General features: G+C 40.1%; 1 protein-coding gene across 2 annotated transcripts in view; it reads left to right on the forward strand.

Moving 5' to 3' along the window:
* The window catches only part of BEND5 (BEN domain containing 5), a 1,240,338-nt gene that overhangs the window by 951,137 nt on the left and 267,919 nt on the right, over window positions 1–21,282 (forward strand). For both annotated transcript variants that reach the window (XM_087719697.1, XM_014070495.2), the window contains one exon: window positions 20,347–20,461. In XM_087719697.1, the coding sequence (XP_087575823.1) occupies window positions 20,347–20,461 (115 nt within the window). The remainder of the gene's footprint in view (window positions 1–20,346; window positions 20,462–21,282) is intronic.

Raw genomic sequence — 21,282 nt, forward strand, 5'->3', positions numbered from 1 at the left:
GGCGAGTAGCGGCCCAGCGAGCTTCAGCGTGGACAGAGCCGGACTGCCTGCCAGGGCCTCCATGAACTTGCTGGAGGAGCGGCGGCAGTGAGGCCGGCTGGAGGACCTTCGCGCCCTTCAGCCCGAGCGCGTAAGTCCAAGCCGCTCTGCATTTTAGGACTGCGCAAGGCAGCGTGGCTGCCAGGCGGGCCGGCGGCCTGCCAGAAAAGAGCGGGGGGGACAGTGGCGCTGAGCACGCTACTACGCCCCGTCCTTTCAGCCGCTTTGCCCCCGCTGCCTTGGCTCTTTTGCAAGCTGCTGGAGAGCTGGTGGTGCTGAAAGCCAGCAAGTTGAAGGGTTGCCCTCCCAAGTTTGCCCAAAGGCCCGCCGCTTCCACCGGGAAATGGAGCGGAAAGAACTGCGGGGGGGGGGGGAGGAAGATGATGGGAAGAAGGAAATAAAATCCACGGGGTGGGGGGAGGGGCATCCGCTTCCGCCTTAACCCAAACCTTCACCGCAACTGCGGTGGGACTTCAGAAGGGGGACAAGAAGTTAGTTGCAAGTCAACTTCTCTTCCTCCTCTTTATCATGCACTTCCTTTTAAAGTGGCAATGCATCGCGTCCTATCTTTTTTTTATTGAAAACTTGAGGAAAAAAACTTTTACAAATGTTTATCTCCCTTCCCTTCCCTCTCCACCCGAAGCCAAACCAATACAGGGAGGGGTTAGGTTAAAGAAGGGAAATGGGAAGGAAACCAAGGCTTTAGCCCCAAGTCAGCGGCTGGTCAATCCAGGAGGGTACATTCCTGGTGGAGGGAGCTTTGAATTAAGTTTGCTGAGGATGGTGGGCTACTTCCAATGTTTAAAACGCCCAGCCTCAAACTTGACCAGGCGACCACAACCCCCACCCCACCCCCCTCTCTCTTGTTCAAGAGTTCTTACCTGCGCCCTCCGGTCTGGCAACCTATCTTGCCCTAACTGGTGAACAGGACGATGCCGTGCTCCAGGGGGCTGTTGCTCACTTTCTGCCAGCTCTCCCGGATCAGCTTCTGATCCGCACTGGAAAGTCCGTCGCACTCCATTTTTCTCCCAGAGTGAAGTGCCAAAGGGGAGCAGCAGCGCCGTTTCAGGAGAAAGCTCCGCTCGCCACTCAAAGGCTTTGGCTGCCCCAGGAGGAACAGGTGGCCCGGATCCTGATCTCCAAGCAAATAATAAACAAATCCACACGTGGGGCTCGACGGAGCTTTGAAAGCCGCTTTCTCGCCCGGAGCTTCCCTTCACATCTCTGGAACGGCTTGGCTCCTTTCTTTTTTTTTTAGGGCGCCCCTCCGTTGGGAGGAGGAGGAGGAGAGGCTCCAACTCTGCCCAGAGAAGGAGCCCGAGCGCTCCGGGGAAACGCGGCAAGCCAGCACTTCAAAGTCATGCCGGCGCTTTAGCGTGCCCCTCGGCCGCCATTCAGCGAAACATGTTTTGCTGAATGGCGGCCGAGTTCTAAATTGCCGGCATGACTTTGAAGTGCTGGATTGCCTTCCGTGCCAACCAACGTGGAAAGCAAGCGGCAAGTCAGCACTTCAAAGTCATGCTGGTAGTTTAGCGTGCCAGCAGGCAGGGCTGGAGCGAGCGAGCAAACGTGCTCCGTCCCGGTGGGTGCATGAGCGGAGCACTTTTCCAGTGCTCCTGTGCCTGGAGAGCTCCGTCTGCATATGAGCCTGGGATCCACCGCTTGCGCTCCCTTGCTCCGCCCCGCCACCCGCCTTCCCTATCTAGGGGCTCCTCCAGCAGAAATAGCAGAGTCGCGTTGAGCACCGCTCTGCCTTCCTCTGCGCTCTTCCCGCCCGGACGCCCAAAGCCTCCCAGCCTGCCCGCTCACTCACCCCGCCCGTCATTTACTCTGAGTTTGGAGAAGAAGCGGCGGCCCCAGGTGGCTCTTTTCGCGGAGGCTTTCCCACGGCTTGTCCGGAAGTGGGGCTGGAAAGGCGAGCTCGCTCCCCCACCCATCTGCCCGCTCACTTGCTACGTTACCCCGACCATGCGAGCGGCAGCAGATGGGCGGGGGAGCGAGTCGAAGAAGGCGCCAAAATTAAGCGGGATCTTTTGGGAATGGCCCGGGACACGGGAAAAATTATGAGAAGGCGTGCCTGTGCCGCCAATTGCGGGATATCTGGTCACCCTAGCCATACCCACCATGGCCATGTCCACCTAGCAACCAGGCACATTTTTGAAGCCCACCCCTGCTTGCCGTATAATACACTGAAGAGCACAGTGGCTCATGAGGTTAGAATGCAGGGCTGACAATCAGCAGGCTTGCGTTTGAGACCCGGTTGCTGTCCCAATGCGGAGTAAGCTCCCATCCCATCCTCCAGCTTCTGCATGACCCAATGGTTCAAAAGCAGTTGTCCATGAGCAGATAAATGAATACCGCTTTGGTGGACAACTTAATGGGACATGAAAGGAGCTTCAAGTGGGCATTCCTCAGGCAACGGTGATGTCACCAGCAAATCCTTTCACCAAAGTGGCTTAGTAAGTACCGTAATTTACTAACATATAAGGAACAAATCTGGCAGAATTCTGGAAAACAGAAACTTTGTTGACAATAATAGGTTAAGAAGTCGTAACTAGAGACTATGTGGTAATGGCAAAGTTGATAATGTATCTCTGTAACAGAAGTTGAATAAAATTCAGATAAGCTTCCTTATATTCAACACATTACACACCAAGGCAATTTTAGATATTTGAATAAACAAATGGGGAAACAAATGGAAGGGAGAAAGAGCATGTGTTACTAGAACATTTTATTATTACATTTTAAAGAAATGTATATGTAGTAATTACTGTTTTGTTGCATCTTATTCTTTTTTCTTACTTTGCTTTGTATTGCGTTAACAATAAAAATATGCTAGGAAAGAAAGAAGAAAGAAAGAAAGAAGAAAGAAGAAAGAAAAATAAAAAATAAAGGAAAGCAACCAAATCTTTATTTTTATTAATCTCCGAACTGTTGCATGTAAATAAAAGAACAAACTCATCCCTGCTGATAAGGGCATAGCTGATTGCCAGTCATGCTTTATTCTAATATGCAGCTTAGACAGTAAGATGCCCATCTTTTCTATGAAGAAGTCCAGTTGATATGGCAAACAGCAAAGTCTGTCCGCTAGAGCAACCTCCATGTGTGACCTTTATCTGAATTTCAGGTGAAGAGATCTATAAAGCAGGTAGCGCTCTGTGAACATATAAGCTTTCCGAGCCTTTTGTTAAATAAATCACTTCTCTTTCTCCTTAGTCTGGAGTATTCCTTGACTCATCTCGAAGAACCCCAGGTCTTCTCAGTATTATTGGTTGGCAGATGTTCAATATCAGACCTCAGTGAATATTTTCTGTTCACTTTGCATTCTTTCTCTTTGTGGCAGTTAAACACCATAATTTAACCCAGATTAGAGGTTCAATTTTCCCCTAAGTATTGGCATTTACTGTAGAAGTTATACTTTCTATAAAGCTTAGCGCAAAGTTAAGAAATAGAAATGTGGGAATAGATTGTGCATTTAAAGATTTAGCAAAATGAAAACTTGCTCTTATTAAATCTAGTTGACTGTACCTGACCTGTGCCAGGAATCTGCTAGCTCCCCAAGATCCAACCCTTCCACATCAAAACTCCAAGAATAAAATCTCGCAAGATTTCCCTGCATTAAAAAAAAAAGAATCTTACAATCTTATTTCAGCAATTTATTGATTTATTTCTTTACTTGCTGCCAAGGTGCCAGAACCACAAAAAGTAGCATTAGAAAGCTTTTATTCCTTGCAGGCAAGCTTAGCTTAGTATGCACGTATCAAATACTCAGCAATGTATGGCTGATTAGAATGCATATAGATAATTATAGTAGTTTACCACTATTATAATCAGGCAGCTGGCTGAGTGGTGCAGTGGCCTAGAGGTGGAACTGTTGTCTCACAATCAGGAGGCTGGGAGTTCAATCCTAGCTAATGGCAAATATTTTCCTCTCTGGGCACAATGAGTAAATATCAGCCCATTGGCAACAGGAAGGGCATCGGGCCAGTAAATTCCATTTGCTCCTATTATACCCCGAAGCTAGGGATTATGGGATCATTAAAAGAAAAAAAAATGTCAGGCAGTTTGCTATACAGTTAAAGTGTTATTGTCAAGAACGTGCTAATGTATGCATACTCATGTGCACGCTATAGATGCTCAGTGGTTTTTAAAATATATTTGCAAAGATCAGAATTATTCTTTTCAGAGATGTAATACGCTTCTGGCAAATTAGGGTAATTTTTCAGCTTTCATTCTTTTCTTCTTCCCCTAAAGATGAGAATATAGCAAAATATTAATAGTTTACAAAACATTTCTAAATCCAAGAGTCTCAAATTCAAAATATTCTTTGTGAGCGTGAAATATAGAGCTCTCTGTGTTAAATAGATTGTTTTGAATATTATGGAAGTGTTTGGAACTCAGTTTCTAAGTCAAAATCATCTTCTCTAAGTTTCTTGCAAGAAAATGCTCATTCTAACATTCACTTTAAATAACCAGGAAACCTTACTTCAAATGAAAATAATATAGGTGGTTTAACTGTGAAATCCTTGATGCTCTCGGAACTTGGCTGCTTTTGTGCAGATGTTTTGTTACCACATTAGGTAACATCTTCAGTGCTAGAGGAGAGTGGGATTTGCTCTCTGTTTATATATAGTAGTTTGCCTTGTTAGTGTTGTTGTTTCCCCTTGATAGTTTCTTGATTAGGTGTTGTTTACTGCGTGATTGTTTGCCTGAATTGGTAGCTCTTGATTAGGATATTGTATACTGCTTGAATGTTTGTCTGGTGTTAATCCTTCTTATCTGGGTGTTGATTGCTGATGATGAGGTGTTCTGTATTTTTATTTTCCTTTTTTTAAGGTCTCTCTTGAATGATGTATAAATGTTGTTTACCCCCATATACTTGTTGATGGCTGCTTTATCTGAGTGCCAAGATTCTAGGAATTCCCCAGTGTTTTTGCATTTAGTTTGGTCAAAGATGCTCAGTTTCCTAATTAGTCTTATTTCATCAACCACTTGTAGAGGATAGCCAGTTAAGGGTCATGGTGGAAGGAGAGATCTTCACCTTCGAGTCATGACCATTGAGCCCCAACAACTTCCTGTTTAGATTCATGCATAATTTCTGATTACTATTTCTGTAGTTTCCTGCTGCCACGATTCCTCTTCTGATACCTTGACCATGGTCCTCTTGTTTCACACCAGCCTATTCCCCTGTGAACTAGGCATGATGATAATAATGACAATAAGGAAGGTAATAATGAGGGAATAGTAATGGTGATAATAATAATAATTGTGAGCAAGGAAGAGTCAAACAAGTAGTGTCATTTCCTGCCTCTTGTAGTTTTGAGTAGAGCCTTTGTCTTCTTCTGAAGAGATGAAAATGAACAATTTTATTATTTGGTTTGGTTTGGTTTATTGGATGTATATGCCGCCCTTCTCCCAAGGACTCAGGGCAGCGTACAACATTAAAAAAAACACATTACAAAAGTTAAAAAAAAAATAGAATATCCAAAACAAACCCAATTAAGATTAACAATAACATTTTTTTTAAAAAAATGATTAAAATTAATGATAATCAATAATTTGTTTTGTTTTGTTCAGGCCAGGCTGGCTTGCTGGAAAAGCCAACATTTTAGGGCGCGTCGGAAGGACCGGAGGTCGGGGATTATATGAAGCTCCGGGGGCAGCTCATTCCAGAACTAAGGCGCTCCCACAGAGAAGGCTCTCCCCCTGTGGGTCGCTAGCTGACACTGTCTGGCCAACGGCACCCTGAAGAGACCAACTTTGTGGGATTGCACTGGACAGTGGGAGGCTACCGGTGGCAGTAGGTGGTCTCACAGGTATCCTGGGCCTAAGCCATGGAGCACTTTAAAGGTCATAATTAGTACCTTGAATCGCACCCGGAAGACAACCGGCAACCAGTGTAGGCCGCCTAAAAGGGGTGCAACATGGGAGCATGTAGGTGCCCCCATGATAACTCAAGCAGCTGCATTCTGGACCAGTTGAAGCCTCCGGGTGCCCTTCAAGGGCAGCCCCATGTAGAGAGTGTTACAGTAGTCCAGGCAAGAAAGGACGAGGTCATGAGTGACTGTATACAGAGCATCCCGATCCAGGAAGGAGCGCAACTGACGTACCAGGCAAACCTGGTAAAAGCCCCCCTGGTCACGGCCATCAGGTGTTTTTCTAAACTAAGCTGCATATCCAGCAGGATGCCCAGATTGCAGGCCCTCTCTGAGGGGGCTAAAATTTCTCCCCCTATCATCAAAGATGGAACAAGATGCACAAATCGGGATGACGGAAACCACAGCCACTCAGTCTTGGAGGGATTGAGCTTGAGCCTGTTCCTCCCCATCCAGATCCGCACAGCCTCCAGGCATCGGGACATCACATTGAGGGCATCGTTTGGGTGGTTTGGGGTAGAGATGAAAAGTTGGATATAATCAGCATATTGATAATACTGTACCCCAAAACTATGGATGATCTCACCCAGTGGTTTCATATATATGTTGAACAGGAGGGGTGAGAGAACCGACTTGGGAGTCCTCCTGGATCCACAGCTGACTTTAGATCATCATTTGTCGGCTGTGACCAGGGGGGCATTTGCCCAGGTTCGCCTGGTACACCAATTGCATCCCTACCTGAACCGGGAGGCTCTCACAACAGTCACTCACGCCCTTGTGACCTCAAGACTGGACTACTGCAATGCGCTCCACATGGGGCAGCCCTTGAAGAGTGTTCGGAGACTTCAGCTGGTCCAGAACACAGCCGCGAGAGCGATTGTTACACCTATCCTCCATGAGCTTCACTGGTTACCTATTGGTCTCCGGATACGCTTCAAGGTGCTAGTCGTCACTTATAAAGCCCTACATAGTATTGGACCTGGGTACTTGAGAGACCACCTCCTGCCGATTACCTCCCAAAGACCTATTAGATCCCACAGATTAGGCCTCCTCCGAATTCCATCGGCCAGCCAATGTCGGCTGGCAACCACCCGGTCCTTTCACTCAAAATTCATGGATTACCTCTTATCAAGCAGACATTACTTTTGTCAAGATTGTGATCCTTCCATATTATATAGCACATAAAGGTAGACTGTAATTCCCATTCTTATTTATTTGTACCAAGTTAATATTGTGGTTGCCTTTAACACTGGCTAATTCTGCTAAAATGAGCATCATAATCCAGCAAAAATGTACTGATGTCTGAAGCACACAAAATTACTAGAGGGACTAACTTTGAATAATAATGAACAAACTTGCCATTCTGTGCACAGCATCCTTAGAGTAATTCAGATAAATCCTGCCTAATTCATTAAAACCTATATTCTATAGTCCATGCCATCCTCTAAGGATTTCTTTTTTATTTGCTCTAGCATGAAAAAATATTAAGTAGCTGCAAAGAAAAAAAAAGGCAGCAACATAGTTTACTTGGATGGTGGACATTATCTAAGTATATTAATATGCATTAGGAAAATTAAAGAGGGCAAAACAATGAAATTACTATTTAAAAGTATAACCAAAAGAACTAGTGAAATCTAGAAGCAACATGATTGCCTTCCTCCTCCTATAGTTTACAGTGCATCACAGGTGAGAGTTATAGGTTATTTAATTAACTCAATTGAATGCATTTAATTAACTCAATTGAAACAACATAAATCAAATGAAATCAATGGTATCTTTGTGTTGCTCACTCTATACTTTTTGTAGAGTCCCTCAACATACTATTCAGAAAACCAGTCAACCTCCTCTTATTTAAAAGTTACAAGCAGCGTATTCATTTACAGTCATTTATATAATCCATAATCTCAAACTGTGAAGAAAAGAATGAAAGTCATCTAGTCCACAAAGAACTTGACTTGTTGGGGAGGTGAGGCAGAAACTGCTTAATGCAACAATAATTTTACTTTTGTCTCCTGCATATTCCTTTTGTATAGGTTCTCAATAACTCGGTTTCCTGCTGATTGTCTTATTATTTCTCAAATTAGGAGTCTTTCTTATAACTACTGAGTTCTTCCCTTCTACAAGCCCACAAACATTGATCAGAATAACACCTGAGGTTAGGGTAAAGGTAAAGGTTCCCCTCACACATATGTGCTAATCATTCCAAACTCTAGGGGGCGGTGCTCATCTCTGTTTCAAAGCCGAAGAACCAGCACTGTCTGAAGACGTCTCCCTGGTTATGTGGCCGACATAACTAAACACCAAAGGTGCAGGGAACACTGTTACCTTCCCACCAAAGGTTTTTCTACTTGCATTTTACATGCTTTCAAACTGCTAGGTTGGCAGAAGCTGGGACAAATAACGGGAGCTCACTCCCGTTACACGGCATTAGGGATTCGAACCGCTGAACTGCCGACCTTTCTGATCGACAAGCTCAATGTTTTAGCCACTGAGCCACCATGTCCTTGAGGTTAGAATGTGATTATCTGAAAAAAAGATGAAGGATAACATTTTAAACTACCACATTTCTAAAGACCCTTAGAAAATAACAATATCTTTAACACTAGCTAATTTTCTTAAAATGAGCATTTTAAATTTGCTTACATGGATGCTGGAATAAATGGGAAGCAAACCCATACCATTGTAAATTGTAAAGTAACAAATCCATTATGATATTGTAATGCAGGAGTCCCCAACCCCTGGGCTATGGACCAGTATCCATCTATGGTCTGTCAGTAACTGGGCTGCACAGCTGGAGCTGAGTGGCAGGTGAGAGAACCAGTTCATGTGCAGGATCTATGTTGTGTGTTCCTCTCCCTGGTCTGTGAGAAAATTGTCTTCCACGAAGCTGATTGCTGATGCCAAAAAGGTTAGGGGCCACTGCTGTGGTGGTTTTTCTCCTCTGTTTGTCAAAAATTTTGTGCATTTCAAAGTCCACTGTTTTTCCTCAATGAAAGCTTCACAGTTTGTTGTAAATAATTTAAAGAATATGAAATTAGATTCATGTGTAAGAATTGCTATTGTGACCCAACCCTTTAATATTGACTTATCCAGAACTGTGGTCCTAAACCTTTCTTGTTAATTGCCCAGAAGCATCTGATAGGCCCTACAAGTATATATGTGTCCTTCTCACAACTGATGTTTTATACTTCATACGTGGATATCTGTTTGTAACAAAATAACACAGCAATATTTTGGGGAAAAATAAGGAAGGACTGGGGAAGCATCTTAACATTGTTTTAAACAATATCATTAAAATACTGACTTACTCGTGGAAACTTTTAAGTTGCATCATACTTTATAATAAGTCTTTAGTTACTATGTATTTATATTTGGGAAACGTTTATTAGGTTCAAGAAAAGACATCAGTAAAATATAGATCATGAAGCACATGATCTGTCTTTGCTTCTTGATATGTCCTTGACTGACTATCATCCATCCTGTCATTTGTAATTATCTTGTCTGTCTCCTTTACTTTTGTAGGAAGATAACTCTTTTCTTATTCTTACCTGTCAGCTTAAAAGAAGTTTTCTGTTACACTGGTCTCTGGTAGATTGACTTCCACCTGCCCCAATGATGTAAAAGTTACCTGCTGTAAGAAATATCAAGTTAGAAATGTGGCTGCTAGTCAGGACCCTTCATCAAAGGGAAGCAAATGAAAGTGAACTGAATATAAAAGTGAATGTTCAGAATTACATTGAAGTGGTCTGGGAGGATGAATGAGGATTAGAGCAGAGGTGGCGCAGTGGTTAGAGTGCTGTACTGCAGCCACTTCAGCTGACTGTTATCTGCAGTTCAGCTGTTCAAATCTCACCGGCTCAGGGTTGACTCAGCCTTCCATCCTTCCGAGGTGGGTAAAATGAGGACCCAGACTGTGGGGGCGATATGCTGACTCTGTAAACCGCTTAGAGAGGGCTGAAAGCCCTATGAAGCGGTATATAAGTCTAACTGCTATTGCTATTGCTATTAAATGGAAAAACCAAGATTTGAAGGAAGGGTTAATGTATTGATAAGAGAGGGGAGAACAAGGAAGCTGTAGCTGGACACAGTTGATGATATGCTGAAAAAAGAAAAGAAATGAGAACTTTAAAGAAGCAAATGTGGAATGTGGAATCAAGGGAGTATTTAATGACAGTAAAACATAGACAGGTATAGTGAATGTGATTGGTGTATCTAGTTTTAAATACAAAATCCTTTTCTCTTTCATATCTCATGCAGATATATAATTTCTGTAATTTCCTTCATTTTCTTGCTTCTTTTCTGCTCTCTGCATAATGTTGTTTAACTTAACTTGAAAGGAAGTGTGTAATGGGTTTGTATGTGTCTATATTGTAGCCAGTTAATTGCATGAATTTTAATTGATTAATTATTCAGGTTTGTTCAGTGAGATCAAAAAGAGGGGATTTGCTGAGGGTCTCATCTTTGGGATAATGTCACGTACAGGGACTCTGGGAGTATGCATTTCACTTATGGACTCCTTTTATGGAACTGCTCACTTATATACATATACCGTATATTGCCCTCTGCTACCTTGTTTTGCTTCTGAAAAGCTGTAAAAACTTGGATCTGGGAAAGTAAGGTTTTGTTTTCCTTCATAGGCACCACTGTCATAGTTCTTTGATTAAATGTTTTCTATAACAAAATACTTTTAACCCTACACTGTGGAATTTTGTAAGTTGCTTAGAGCCTCTGGGAACTTATTGTCACATAAGCTTTATTAAATAAAAAAAATTGAAATAATCCCAATTTTCCATTAAATCAAAATAATTAGTTCTCATATGTGTACAAACATACCATTGTTAAAAGTGAGATTCAGTCCTCCTTAATAGAGAAGGGAGAAATGTTTATTAAACAGAGTCTCAATTACGTACTCTACATACTTGTACTAAAGACAATGACTTTTTAAAGTGTACATGTATTCCCAATTGATTCCAATTTATTTTATTAATTGATTAAAGGAATTTATTTAATTTTATTTATCTATTTACTTTGTCAAACATGTACAATATAATAGATATAAGTATAAACATGGACATGAATAAAGGAGATGAGTACAAATAAATGGGGACAGTAGGACAGGGACTGTAGGCACGCTGGTACACTTATGCATGCCCCCTTTACAGACCTCTTAGGAATCGGGTGAGGCCCATGGTACACAGTTTAAGGCTGAAGCTGTGGGGTTTGAGGATGTAACAACAGAGTCAGGTAGAGCATTCTAGGTCTTGACCCCTCTGTTGCTGAAGTTGTATTTTTTGCAATCGAGTTTGGAGCGATTTACCTTGAGTTTGTATCTATTGTTTGCCCCAGTATTATTGAGGTTGAAGCTGAAATAGTTGTTGACAGGTAGGACATTGTAGCAGACAATATTTTGTCCTATGCTTAGGTCAGACCATAGGTAGTATAGTTCCAGGTTGTCCAAGCCCAAAATTTCGAGCTTGCTGGCATAAGGGATTCTCTTGTAACCAGAGGAGTGTACTCTTCTCATGAAATATTTTTAGCCTTTCTTACGATTTCAAGGTATTTGGATACATCTGTGTTTGTACACTTAAAACACAAGGTATTTGTGTTACAATCAGGCAAATTATGTAGGTCTTTGTTTCTCTTCTTTCACACACAAACAAGTTCTATGGCATCAGAAAACCAAAACACTGTGAAGAAACTCTTTGATGTGTCTTGGAGTTTCTGAAGGGCTTGAATTTACATTCCCCCTTTTTCTAGTAGAGCTTCATTTCTTCCGAAGTGTTTTTATTCATTCTTAAAGCTTTTTTCTTCATAATTAGCATAATCTATCCCTGATTGGATATCTTGTACATCAATCCCCATGCTGGTGGGAATTCTAAAGGATACTAAATTGGTTGAACATATCCAGAAGGCAGGGATGTGCAGTCAGGGGAGGCAGGGGAGGTGGGACCTCACTAGTGTCATGAGGAAAAGAAAATAATAATTAAAAGGAAAAAGACTAAGGTAGTTGCTGCCAGATTCCAGAGTCACAGTAGATGACTCTGAGTCTGCTTAGTGCTAACTGCAGGGGGAGGCGAGATAACTACGTGCCTCATTTGCATAAGGAATTTTTCACCTTTTAACCCTTGCTCAGAGTTAAGCAAGGGTTAAAAGGCGAAAAATTCCTTATGCAAAGGAGGCACGTGGTTCTCTGCCTCCTGATCTGGGAGCAGCAAATCGTGCCTAAGTTGCCTTTTTATTTAATTTTTTACATTTTCATCATGGCGGGTGGACAAGAGGAGAGTTGAAATCCACAGCTGGAAAAGGTATGTGGATCGGACAGAGGGAGGGGGGGAATTCAAAATTATTGTAATTTAATTTGTAATTTTTTATTGTGAGTAATTTTTGTGTGTGTGTGTATGCGCACGTATGTTTCTTTCTTCACTTCACTCAAACAAACTCTCTCTCAATTTGAGAGCCCTCTCCCCCCCCACTGGGAGCCCCATCCTGCTCCCCTCTCCCTTTCCTCCTCCTCCTCTCCCCTTTCTTTGCCAGCTGCCTCCTCGCCCCCCCCGCCTCCTCCGTCCCCGCGGCTGTGTCCGACAGGCCAGGTGTCTCGCATTTATGTCCACCATAAATGTGAGATACCTGGCCTGTTGGACACAGTGGTGGGGGCGGAGGTGGGGGGGTGAGGCGGCAGAGCGCGGCAGCGCCAGGGACGTTCTCGCTGCGGACATAAACACAAGATGCCTGGCCTGTTGGACACAGCGGTAGGGACATTGCTTCTTGCTGCTGCCGCGCTCTTGCCTCACCAACCATAATCTTCACCGCACGTCACTGCCAGAAGGGGAAAGGATGAGGAATGGCCCATTCATTTCACCCATGGAATTCAACTTAGATATATGGCAATTAAAAAAGACTGAAGCAATAGCGCCCTCTCTAGGAAAATGGCAGTCCAAAAGTAAATACCTGTTCCTGTATACTAGTTACAACCTGCTAGCTGAAGGAGTGTAATACAATGCATCCATCACAGTGTTAAAGAATAGTGCTTTCTTTGATAAGTAAAGAAACTTTCTGAAAGATTATTTGATTGCCATGCATAATATACTTAAGGTTGGAGTGAACTCAAAAAGACATATTTCTGAATAGACATTATAGAATTATACATTAAACACTGACATTGTTTTTCAGCTTCTGTTCTACCTGCTTTTATAAATTCTCCTCCTGATTTTTTTATTTATACCTCTATTGTTTCAACTATAATTTGAAATACAATTTTGATGGCAGCTTCCTCCCCCGCTCTCAACCCAGAAATAAGCAGTGTCAGCATTCATATTGACTGTTCATTATGGATTCTTTTAGGTAATCATCCTTTCAAGAGAAAATTCCCATGATAGCATAACGCTTGAACTTGTCAATATTCATTATACAAGGCAATACGGCTCATTTATCAACATTCGTTTTGAATGAGTACCAGCAATACTTCAGCAAAGAGCTTTATTGAGTTATTTGAGTGGACAGCCCTATGCTTATTTGCATTTGAAAAAAAAGATTGTTTGGGTGAAATGTGTTTAATCCTGGTATTATGCATATATATATATGTCTTCAGTACTAAAGTGTGCTTTGCAAATAATTAAGGTGAAAGTAAACCATTTCATAGTTGTAAATTCATACAACTTTCCAGAATAAATCTGCACACATTGAATATTTAATTAGTAGTAGGCTTGCCGGTTTCTATGATGCTTTATAGGAAATAAGCTTGTGGACTCTGCTCTGGGAAATATACATGGGAGGAAGACAAAAGACTAAAGAGATGATAGTTAAAGCATAAATAGGAGAACAAAAGCAATTCCACACAACTCACAGTTTAAATGCAATGGGGAAACATTTATGGAAGGTTACGCGTGATGGCTTGGTGGGGCACTAGAAAGAGAGGCTGTGTAGGCATTATAAAGAGACATTCACACTGGGAAGAGAATAGTAAAATCAGAGAAGTTTGACATGAGCAGATTGAGAGAGACTTGTGCAGAGATCAACAAAGGATAGCTAGAGGAAAGCCATTTACGCAGCCCCTCCATTGTTTTAGTGGTATAAATAAACATCAAGGACAAACTTGAAATGCATGTGAGGAAAGAAAATAGCAACAATTCATACAGGACTATTGTCTGAATAAACAATAGCAACTATGGTAATATATGTGATATAAATTAAATCTTTATAAAGAGAACAGAATGCAAAGAGTATTCATTTTGCCACCATCTAACTATATCCATTTCTTCTTTGTCATATCAGATTCTTGGCTTATGAAATTTGCCAGTCTTCTCACTGTGAATGTCTCTGAATTTTTTTCTTCTCTGTTAGTGCTAATGGGTTACATTGGTGTATATTTTCAGTTTCCGCCAGTGTCAGTATTATTGCGAGGTTGACAAAGTAATCCTACTGTTTAGGTAGAAATGCTGTGATGTGAAATAATGCACAACCAATAATACATGTTTAAGTTATTTGTAACTTATTTCAGTGTGAATAAGAAAGGTTGATATAGGAGAGACTTGATTCAGAGTTGATTATGTGTGTTATGAATTTATGTTTATGTCTCCTAGAATATATTTGCACAATACAGAACAGAATTTTCCAGTCAGCAAATGTTGGCCGAGGAATTCTGATATTTGAAATCCCTACATCTTAAAGTTGCCAAGTTTGAAAAACAATGCTATAGAGGAATCTAGCTAAGAATTGTCCTTAATATATGCTCCTCCAAGCATACTTTAAGATATACGGGTACCAATATAATGGCTAAATATAACACAGTTTTAAAATCTTCATTACCTCTGGTAGTTAACAAAACAGTTTATTAAACATAAACTTGTTAAAATGTTCAGCTCTTTGTCTTTTCCATCATTATTTGATTTGTATTGTTGTTTTCTAATACAAAGATAAGAACCATTTTCAATATTTGTCCTCTAGAGAAAGAATTATTTATAGGCACAAAATAATAAATTATATTTATACTTGTCTATAACAAATCCTGTCTGAACCTAGGCAAATGCATTTTAAAACTTCATAGAGAAAACTTTTCTTTCTTTCTTTCTTTCTTTCTTTCTTTCTTTCTTTCTTCCTTCCTTCCTTCCTTCCTTCCTTCCTTCCTTCTTTCCTTTCTTTCTTTCTTTCTTTCTTTCTTTCTTTCTTTCTTTCTTTCTTTCTCTTCTCTCTCTTCTCTTTTTCTTTTCTTTTCTTTTCCTTTCCTTTCTTCTTTTCCAAGTTCATTATATGTATGAGGTGGGTTGGGCTGAGAGAGAGAGTAATTGGCCGGAAAGTTACCCAGCCAGTTTTCATGCTTAAGGCAGAAGTAGAATTTACAGTCTTTTGGTTCCTAGCTCGGTACCTTAACAATTAGTCCAAATTGGCACTTATTTTCTTTTCTCAACTCTCATTAGCTTATTCTAATTTTGATCTAAGTTTAAATTCTGTATGTTACACTGACATCTTTGATGTGTGCATTTTTTTTATTCAATCCAAAGGAGGACCCTTCAATATATATATTTGTATACAGCAGGGGTGTCAAACTCAAGGCCCGGGGGTGGATCTGGCCTGCAGGGTGCTTAGATCTGGCCTACAGGGCTGCCCTGGAAACAGCAAAGGACCAGCCCGTGTTGCCTCTGCCAATGAAAACAGAGCTTGGGAGGGCCTCCCGTGACCCTCCCAGGCTCCATTTTTGCTGGCAGAGGGTTTCAGGAGGCCATCACAGCCAAAAATGGAGCTCAGGAGGACTGCGAGTAGCCCCTGTGAGGTGTGTTTTCCCTGGCAGAGGATTGCAGCAAGCCATTGCAGCTGAAAACGGAGCCCGGGAGCCCGTTTTCGCTGACAGAGTGCTCATGCCATCACAAGTGCCCCCGATATGAGTGATGTTAAGCTGGCCATGCCCACTCTGGCCATGCTCACCCCAGCCCCCTGAAGTTAAACACAACCCTGCTGCGGCCCTCAATGAAATTGAGTTTGATATTCCTGGTATACAGAGATGAGAAGGGAAAACAGTTGTGTATAGAGAGTTTTTACATGTCAGTGTGACACTGGCCATAGATCTTTACTTGGCTGAAGTAGAATGTTAGGGTTTGTCCCATGCATTTGGATGCTAACATTTGTGATTGAAGCAGCTCTCTTACTCTTGTTCTGTGCCAAGATTGGCCCAGTATCAGAAAGTCTATATCCAGAACTATATTCTATTCTGAGGCTCTGGTTGAACACATGTCCTTCCTTCCTTCCTTCCTTCCTTCCTTCCTTCCTTCCTTCCTTCCTTCCTTCCTTCCTTCCTTCCTTCCTTCCTTCTCTCCCTCAAATAGATTATTCATATTGAATCAACTGGTTCATTCTGTTTAACCCAGGGCAGAGGAATAATGGTAACATAATTATTTTCTTTAATAGCATACTAATTGGAAGGCCAATTAATCTGCTCATCTGTGAAAGAGAAATATATTGCAACAAGTAATTCTATTTCCAGAAGTCACTCTCAGAAGTAACATTATACTGGTCTTGTTTTCTTACAATCCCACGACATGGTCCAATGCCTATATAGTATCATAGGTCAACTAGTGGACAAATTAAGCAATTATTAGCCACTAATAACATCAACTGGCATCATTAGTCTTCCTGTTTATCAGCAACTGTTATTTTAATACAAGGATCAAGTAAAAAATTATGGCAACTGTTTTATCAAGCTATCTGCCTTTAGGCAAATTATATTAATTGGACTTGGCTTCCACCAAATATTTAACCTAGATCTAAATTAAATACAAAATATGTTTCTTGCTGATTGCAGAAGATATAAATTTTAGTTTGCACTGATTTCTGACCATAAACAATAATTTTCTCTAGTTTTTACACATACAAAAATATCCATATTGTATATCTTACTGGTTGGTAGGTCGACAGAAAAACATTAAAATAATTCTACTGATTGGCTGATTTTATGTGAAGTATGCATGTAAAATATAGATTTTTAGGTAGTCATCTATCTTGGTTTAGACTTGATAATTGACTGTTGATGTTTGTTGCAAGCATTTTAAGATGGCATCTTCAGGAAAAGCTGTTGCATGGCCTGTTTTTCTTTTTAGAAAATCACTATCATCAACATTTCTATTTCTCCCAATTCTTACAATTGATTTCCTTTTTACTTTGGAATATTTTATCCTATAGCTTTTGGCTCTTGGTTGCACAGTTTATATGCATTAGGTGCTGTATTAACTTAACCCCACTGATTTCAGTGGATATATTAGTATATCAATATAGTTCTAATTGAGGTCAATATTTTATATATAAATATTTAATAATAATGTATTTCAAAATGGCTTACAATTAGGCTGGACTAATATCATTTTGGATGATACACAATATATTATCAAGCTAGTCCTTTTTTTAAATTACTCAGCATAGCAAGAAAAAAAGAATATTCTTTGCCTTCCCAAATTATAACTGTGGAAACAAATAAGGGAAAATCATATAGGATATGAACTCTAAGCATGTGCAGATAATTCAAAATCCATCATATCCAATTTACTGCCTATTCTGGTGCATCAGTTTTTTAGTGAAGCAGTTTTTCTTATTCTTTGTTTGAATGTTAGGGTTCTATTTAAAAACAAAACGATAGATCTGGTGAGTTTGAAGTCTGCCTATACTAATTATGAGGCTGTTGTAAAAGAAAGGCTTTTCCGAGAATTCTATTTTTTGTTTTGAGAAACAGCCATAAACATTGTTATTAGCAAAACAGGAAAGTTAGAAAAACATCTGTAAAATGCAGTAAAAATAATATGAGAGCGTATGAGAATCAGTTTGGCATAGTGGTTAAGACACCAGATTAGAAACTAGGACACTGTGAGTTCTAGTTCTGCCTTCTAGGCCTACCATCAGCAGTGATCTTGGGCCAGTTACTTTCTCTTAGTCCTAGAAGGAGATGTAGGAAGTTAGCACCAACCCCTCTCTTAGAAGAATGAAATATTTTAGGAAATATTAAAAAGGCAGAATATTTCCCCTAAAAGAGAAATTGAACTCTTAAGACATAAACCCAGAGCTTCAGCTCCCTGCCACCACCAGCAGATATTTTGGTGCCAACCTATCTACAAGAAAAAGGCTGGATCAGCATATCTACAACACAAAAGTCAATACATGATAGGATTAGCCCTCTACCCATCTAGCAACAGAGCTCAGCGCGCACCTGGGGAGCTTACATCACCAGCAAGATTCAATCAAGCTTGGGACTCAAGACACTATAAAGTTACCCTTGCGTGGCCCCATGGGAGTCTGATGACCTATGCTGATCTAGGTGCTGATTACTGGTGGAGAGATGCTGGAATCTTTTTGTTCTCTTTTGAGCTGTTGATTGCCTCTTTTGCATAGTCTATAGATGTTGTTAATGTCTCTGTGTATATTGATGGCTGATTTGTCAGAATGCAAGGTCTCTAGAAATTCCCTGGCACTTTTGGACTTGGCCTGATCTAAGATTGTCACATTTTCCCAATTGAAACTATGCTTAAATCTGTCTATATCTTGTGAAATTAAAGAATTTTTGTCATGTCTTCTGACTGCCAATTGGTGTTCATGGATGTATTCTTTCTATGTGTGATGTCAAAAAATAAAAAATAAAAACCATCTTGTTGAGTCTCACATGAGTTGTGTTAAGTAATAGGTCAAATTCAGTCATGGTTTGTTGAGTTAGCACAGTATTATGTAAGTTATTATTTACAAACCACTGCCCGATGTCACATGATGCTGAGCTAAAATTAAAGAAACCAGGTCCTGAGGCAGCAAGCCCACAAAGGTTGTTATGGAGTTTAGTCTATTCCTGCCACACCAGTAGCTCATTTTGTGCTCATTATGCCCACATTTGTCAGCTTTGCAAGAGTGAGGCTTTCAATCTTTTCTCACCAACATGTGCTATATTTCTGCCAAAGGGTCTTTGAATATGCTATCATACAATCCAGACTAATTTAGCTCCGACTGTTGTCTGTTTATATATATATAAATGTGTGTGTGTGTGTGTGTGTGTGTGTGTGTGTATGTGTATGTATGTATATGTATATGTATATGTATATGTATATGTATATGTATATGTATATGTATATGTATATGTATATGTATATGTATATGTATATGTATATGTATATGTATATGTATATGTATATGTATATGTATATGTATATGTATATGTATATGTATATGTATATGTATATGTATAAAGTTACAACCCCCGGTATGCCCAAATATGGGAGGAAGTTCACTACTTCCATTCTCTGTCCATCGGCTCATCACTAGAGACCATCCAGACAGAAACCCAATATTTTTACTGTTCCCTTTGTTACAATTGTATTTGTGCTGAGAAATAAATAAAGGGAGACTAGTATAGATCTATTTCAAGCTATTTAGCTCTCATCAGCTAGCCATACCCTTATTGGGATTCGAACCTGTGCTGTATTGCATCTTAGGCAGATGTGTTAACCATTAAGCCACAGAGTTGGACTCTTTATCAGCTAAGCCAGGGTGATAGGTATCTATTTAAAGTTACAACCCCCGGTATGCCCAAATATTTTATAAAGTCTGTACAAATTTCTTACAGTAATTTACCAATACAGCAGATCCTAAAGGCATCACAGTAGACTTTTTCCAGATAATAGCAAAACCATATTGCTCCAATACAAATTAGTAATGACATTACATAATCATCAAGAAGAGTCATAAAATTAGCAGCAGAAAAGAAAAAAATTATATTTAGCATATAAGTGCTACTACATCAATATTTTGAGGCTGTCTAATAGAAGGCACCACTGCTTCAATAATCAAGTTGAAGATTAAAGGAGCAACTTTGGGCAACTTTGCTGGGTGCTGTGATATGATACAACCTGATAGGTTGAGAGATAAATCCACCCATAATAATACATCTTGTTACCTCTTTGACATGGAGAACTTAATTGGTGAAGAACTTAACTTCACCAATTAATACTTACTTTGCATAAGTGGTAAGAAATGAACTGTTAAAGTGTATGGAAAATATGTTTTATATTTAATTGGTATAAACATTGGGCAGGCATAACCTTTTTGATCAATTTGTGGTATTGAATCAGTTTGACAGATTAGTTCATGGAACTGAATGTTTCCAAGTGGATTCAGACACTATGTATATGCACCTGGACTTTAATGGTCTGGATCAATCTAAATCCAATCAGGTTGAATTCGGAAATGTAGCCTAAATTGATTCAGGCATCTGAATTAAAAGAGATTTTCTGAAACCATTCAGATGTTTGAATTGAATTAGACCCAATTTGCACATCTTTGATAAAAATAACTGAAAATTGTCATTTTGATTTTATGATATCTAGTAAACTATTACAATGTAATTCAATATAATTAGAAAAACATGCATTATTTTTATGTTTATTAAGAAAAATTAATATACTTTTCCCCCTAGGTATCATTGATTTTCTTGTGAGCCCACATCCAATTGCCAAAGTACTACGGGATCATTTGGTCTTCAAAATCGCTCCTATGCTTAATCCAGATGGAGTTTATCTTGGCAATTACAGGTATGAGTATGCAGTATAGGATGACTGATATACTTGGGTTAGTTAACTTCTAGGGCCAGAAAACAGGAAAAGAGAATTTTAAAAGACTGAGATAAGAAAATACCTGATCAAGTCGATAAAGCTAACCAATTAAGTCATGTTTACATATTTTGAATATAAGACTTTTTAGTTCACCTAATCATCATTACACTTAAAGTACTTTAAAACTTAGTCATGATTTCTTCACATTATGCTCATCATCTACAGATCTTAAACAACTTCAGCTATGAGAGTCTAGATATTTCAGAGAACATCTTCAGCCAATCAGTGTTTAATCCAAGCAAGGCAGCAGCTGAGTAAAGAAAATTTCAGTTACGCAGTACAGCTAGTCCTCGACTTACGATCACAATTAAGCCTAAATTTTCTGTTGTTAAGTGAGACATATGTTAACTGAGTTTAACCTCATTTTCAAACCTTTCTTGCCACAGTTGTTAATAACTGTGTCAACCTTCTAGTTGACGAACCCAGTCAAAATAAGCACAGTCGAAATGATCCAATCTCTTAATGCAAAACTTTATTGAGTACATCATTTCAGCACAGATGAGGGCAAAACCAGATCTAAGTAATTCCCGCACAAATTAATAATTAAAGTATAGATTCTCCCTCCCCCATTAGATTAGGTCATGTTGTTCAATTGAGTCTCATTGTATTGTTATGAGAAAAAGTCTGACAAACACCTGCCGTAGTGCCCTTGGTTCTCACAGCTGTCTTCTTGATGTTTAGAGTCTACATTCCATTTCCCCTTTCCCTCCCCCCTGGTTCTTTGGCAAGCTGAGAAGTGA

This window comes from Thamnophis sirtalis, unplaced genomic scaffold, assembly GCF_051295495.1.
Source record: "Thamnophis sirtalis isolate CommonGarterSnake01/CBP01778 unplaced genomic scaffold, rThaSir2_p1.2 scaffold_7, whole genome shotgun sequence".
NCBI classification, from domain to species: Eukaryota; Metazoa; Chordata; class Lepidosauria; order Squamata; family Natricidae; genus Thamnophis; species Thamnophis sirtalis.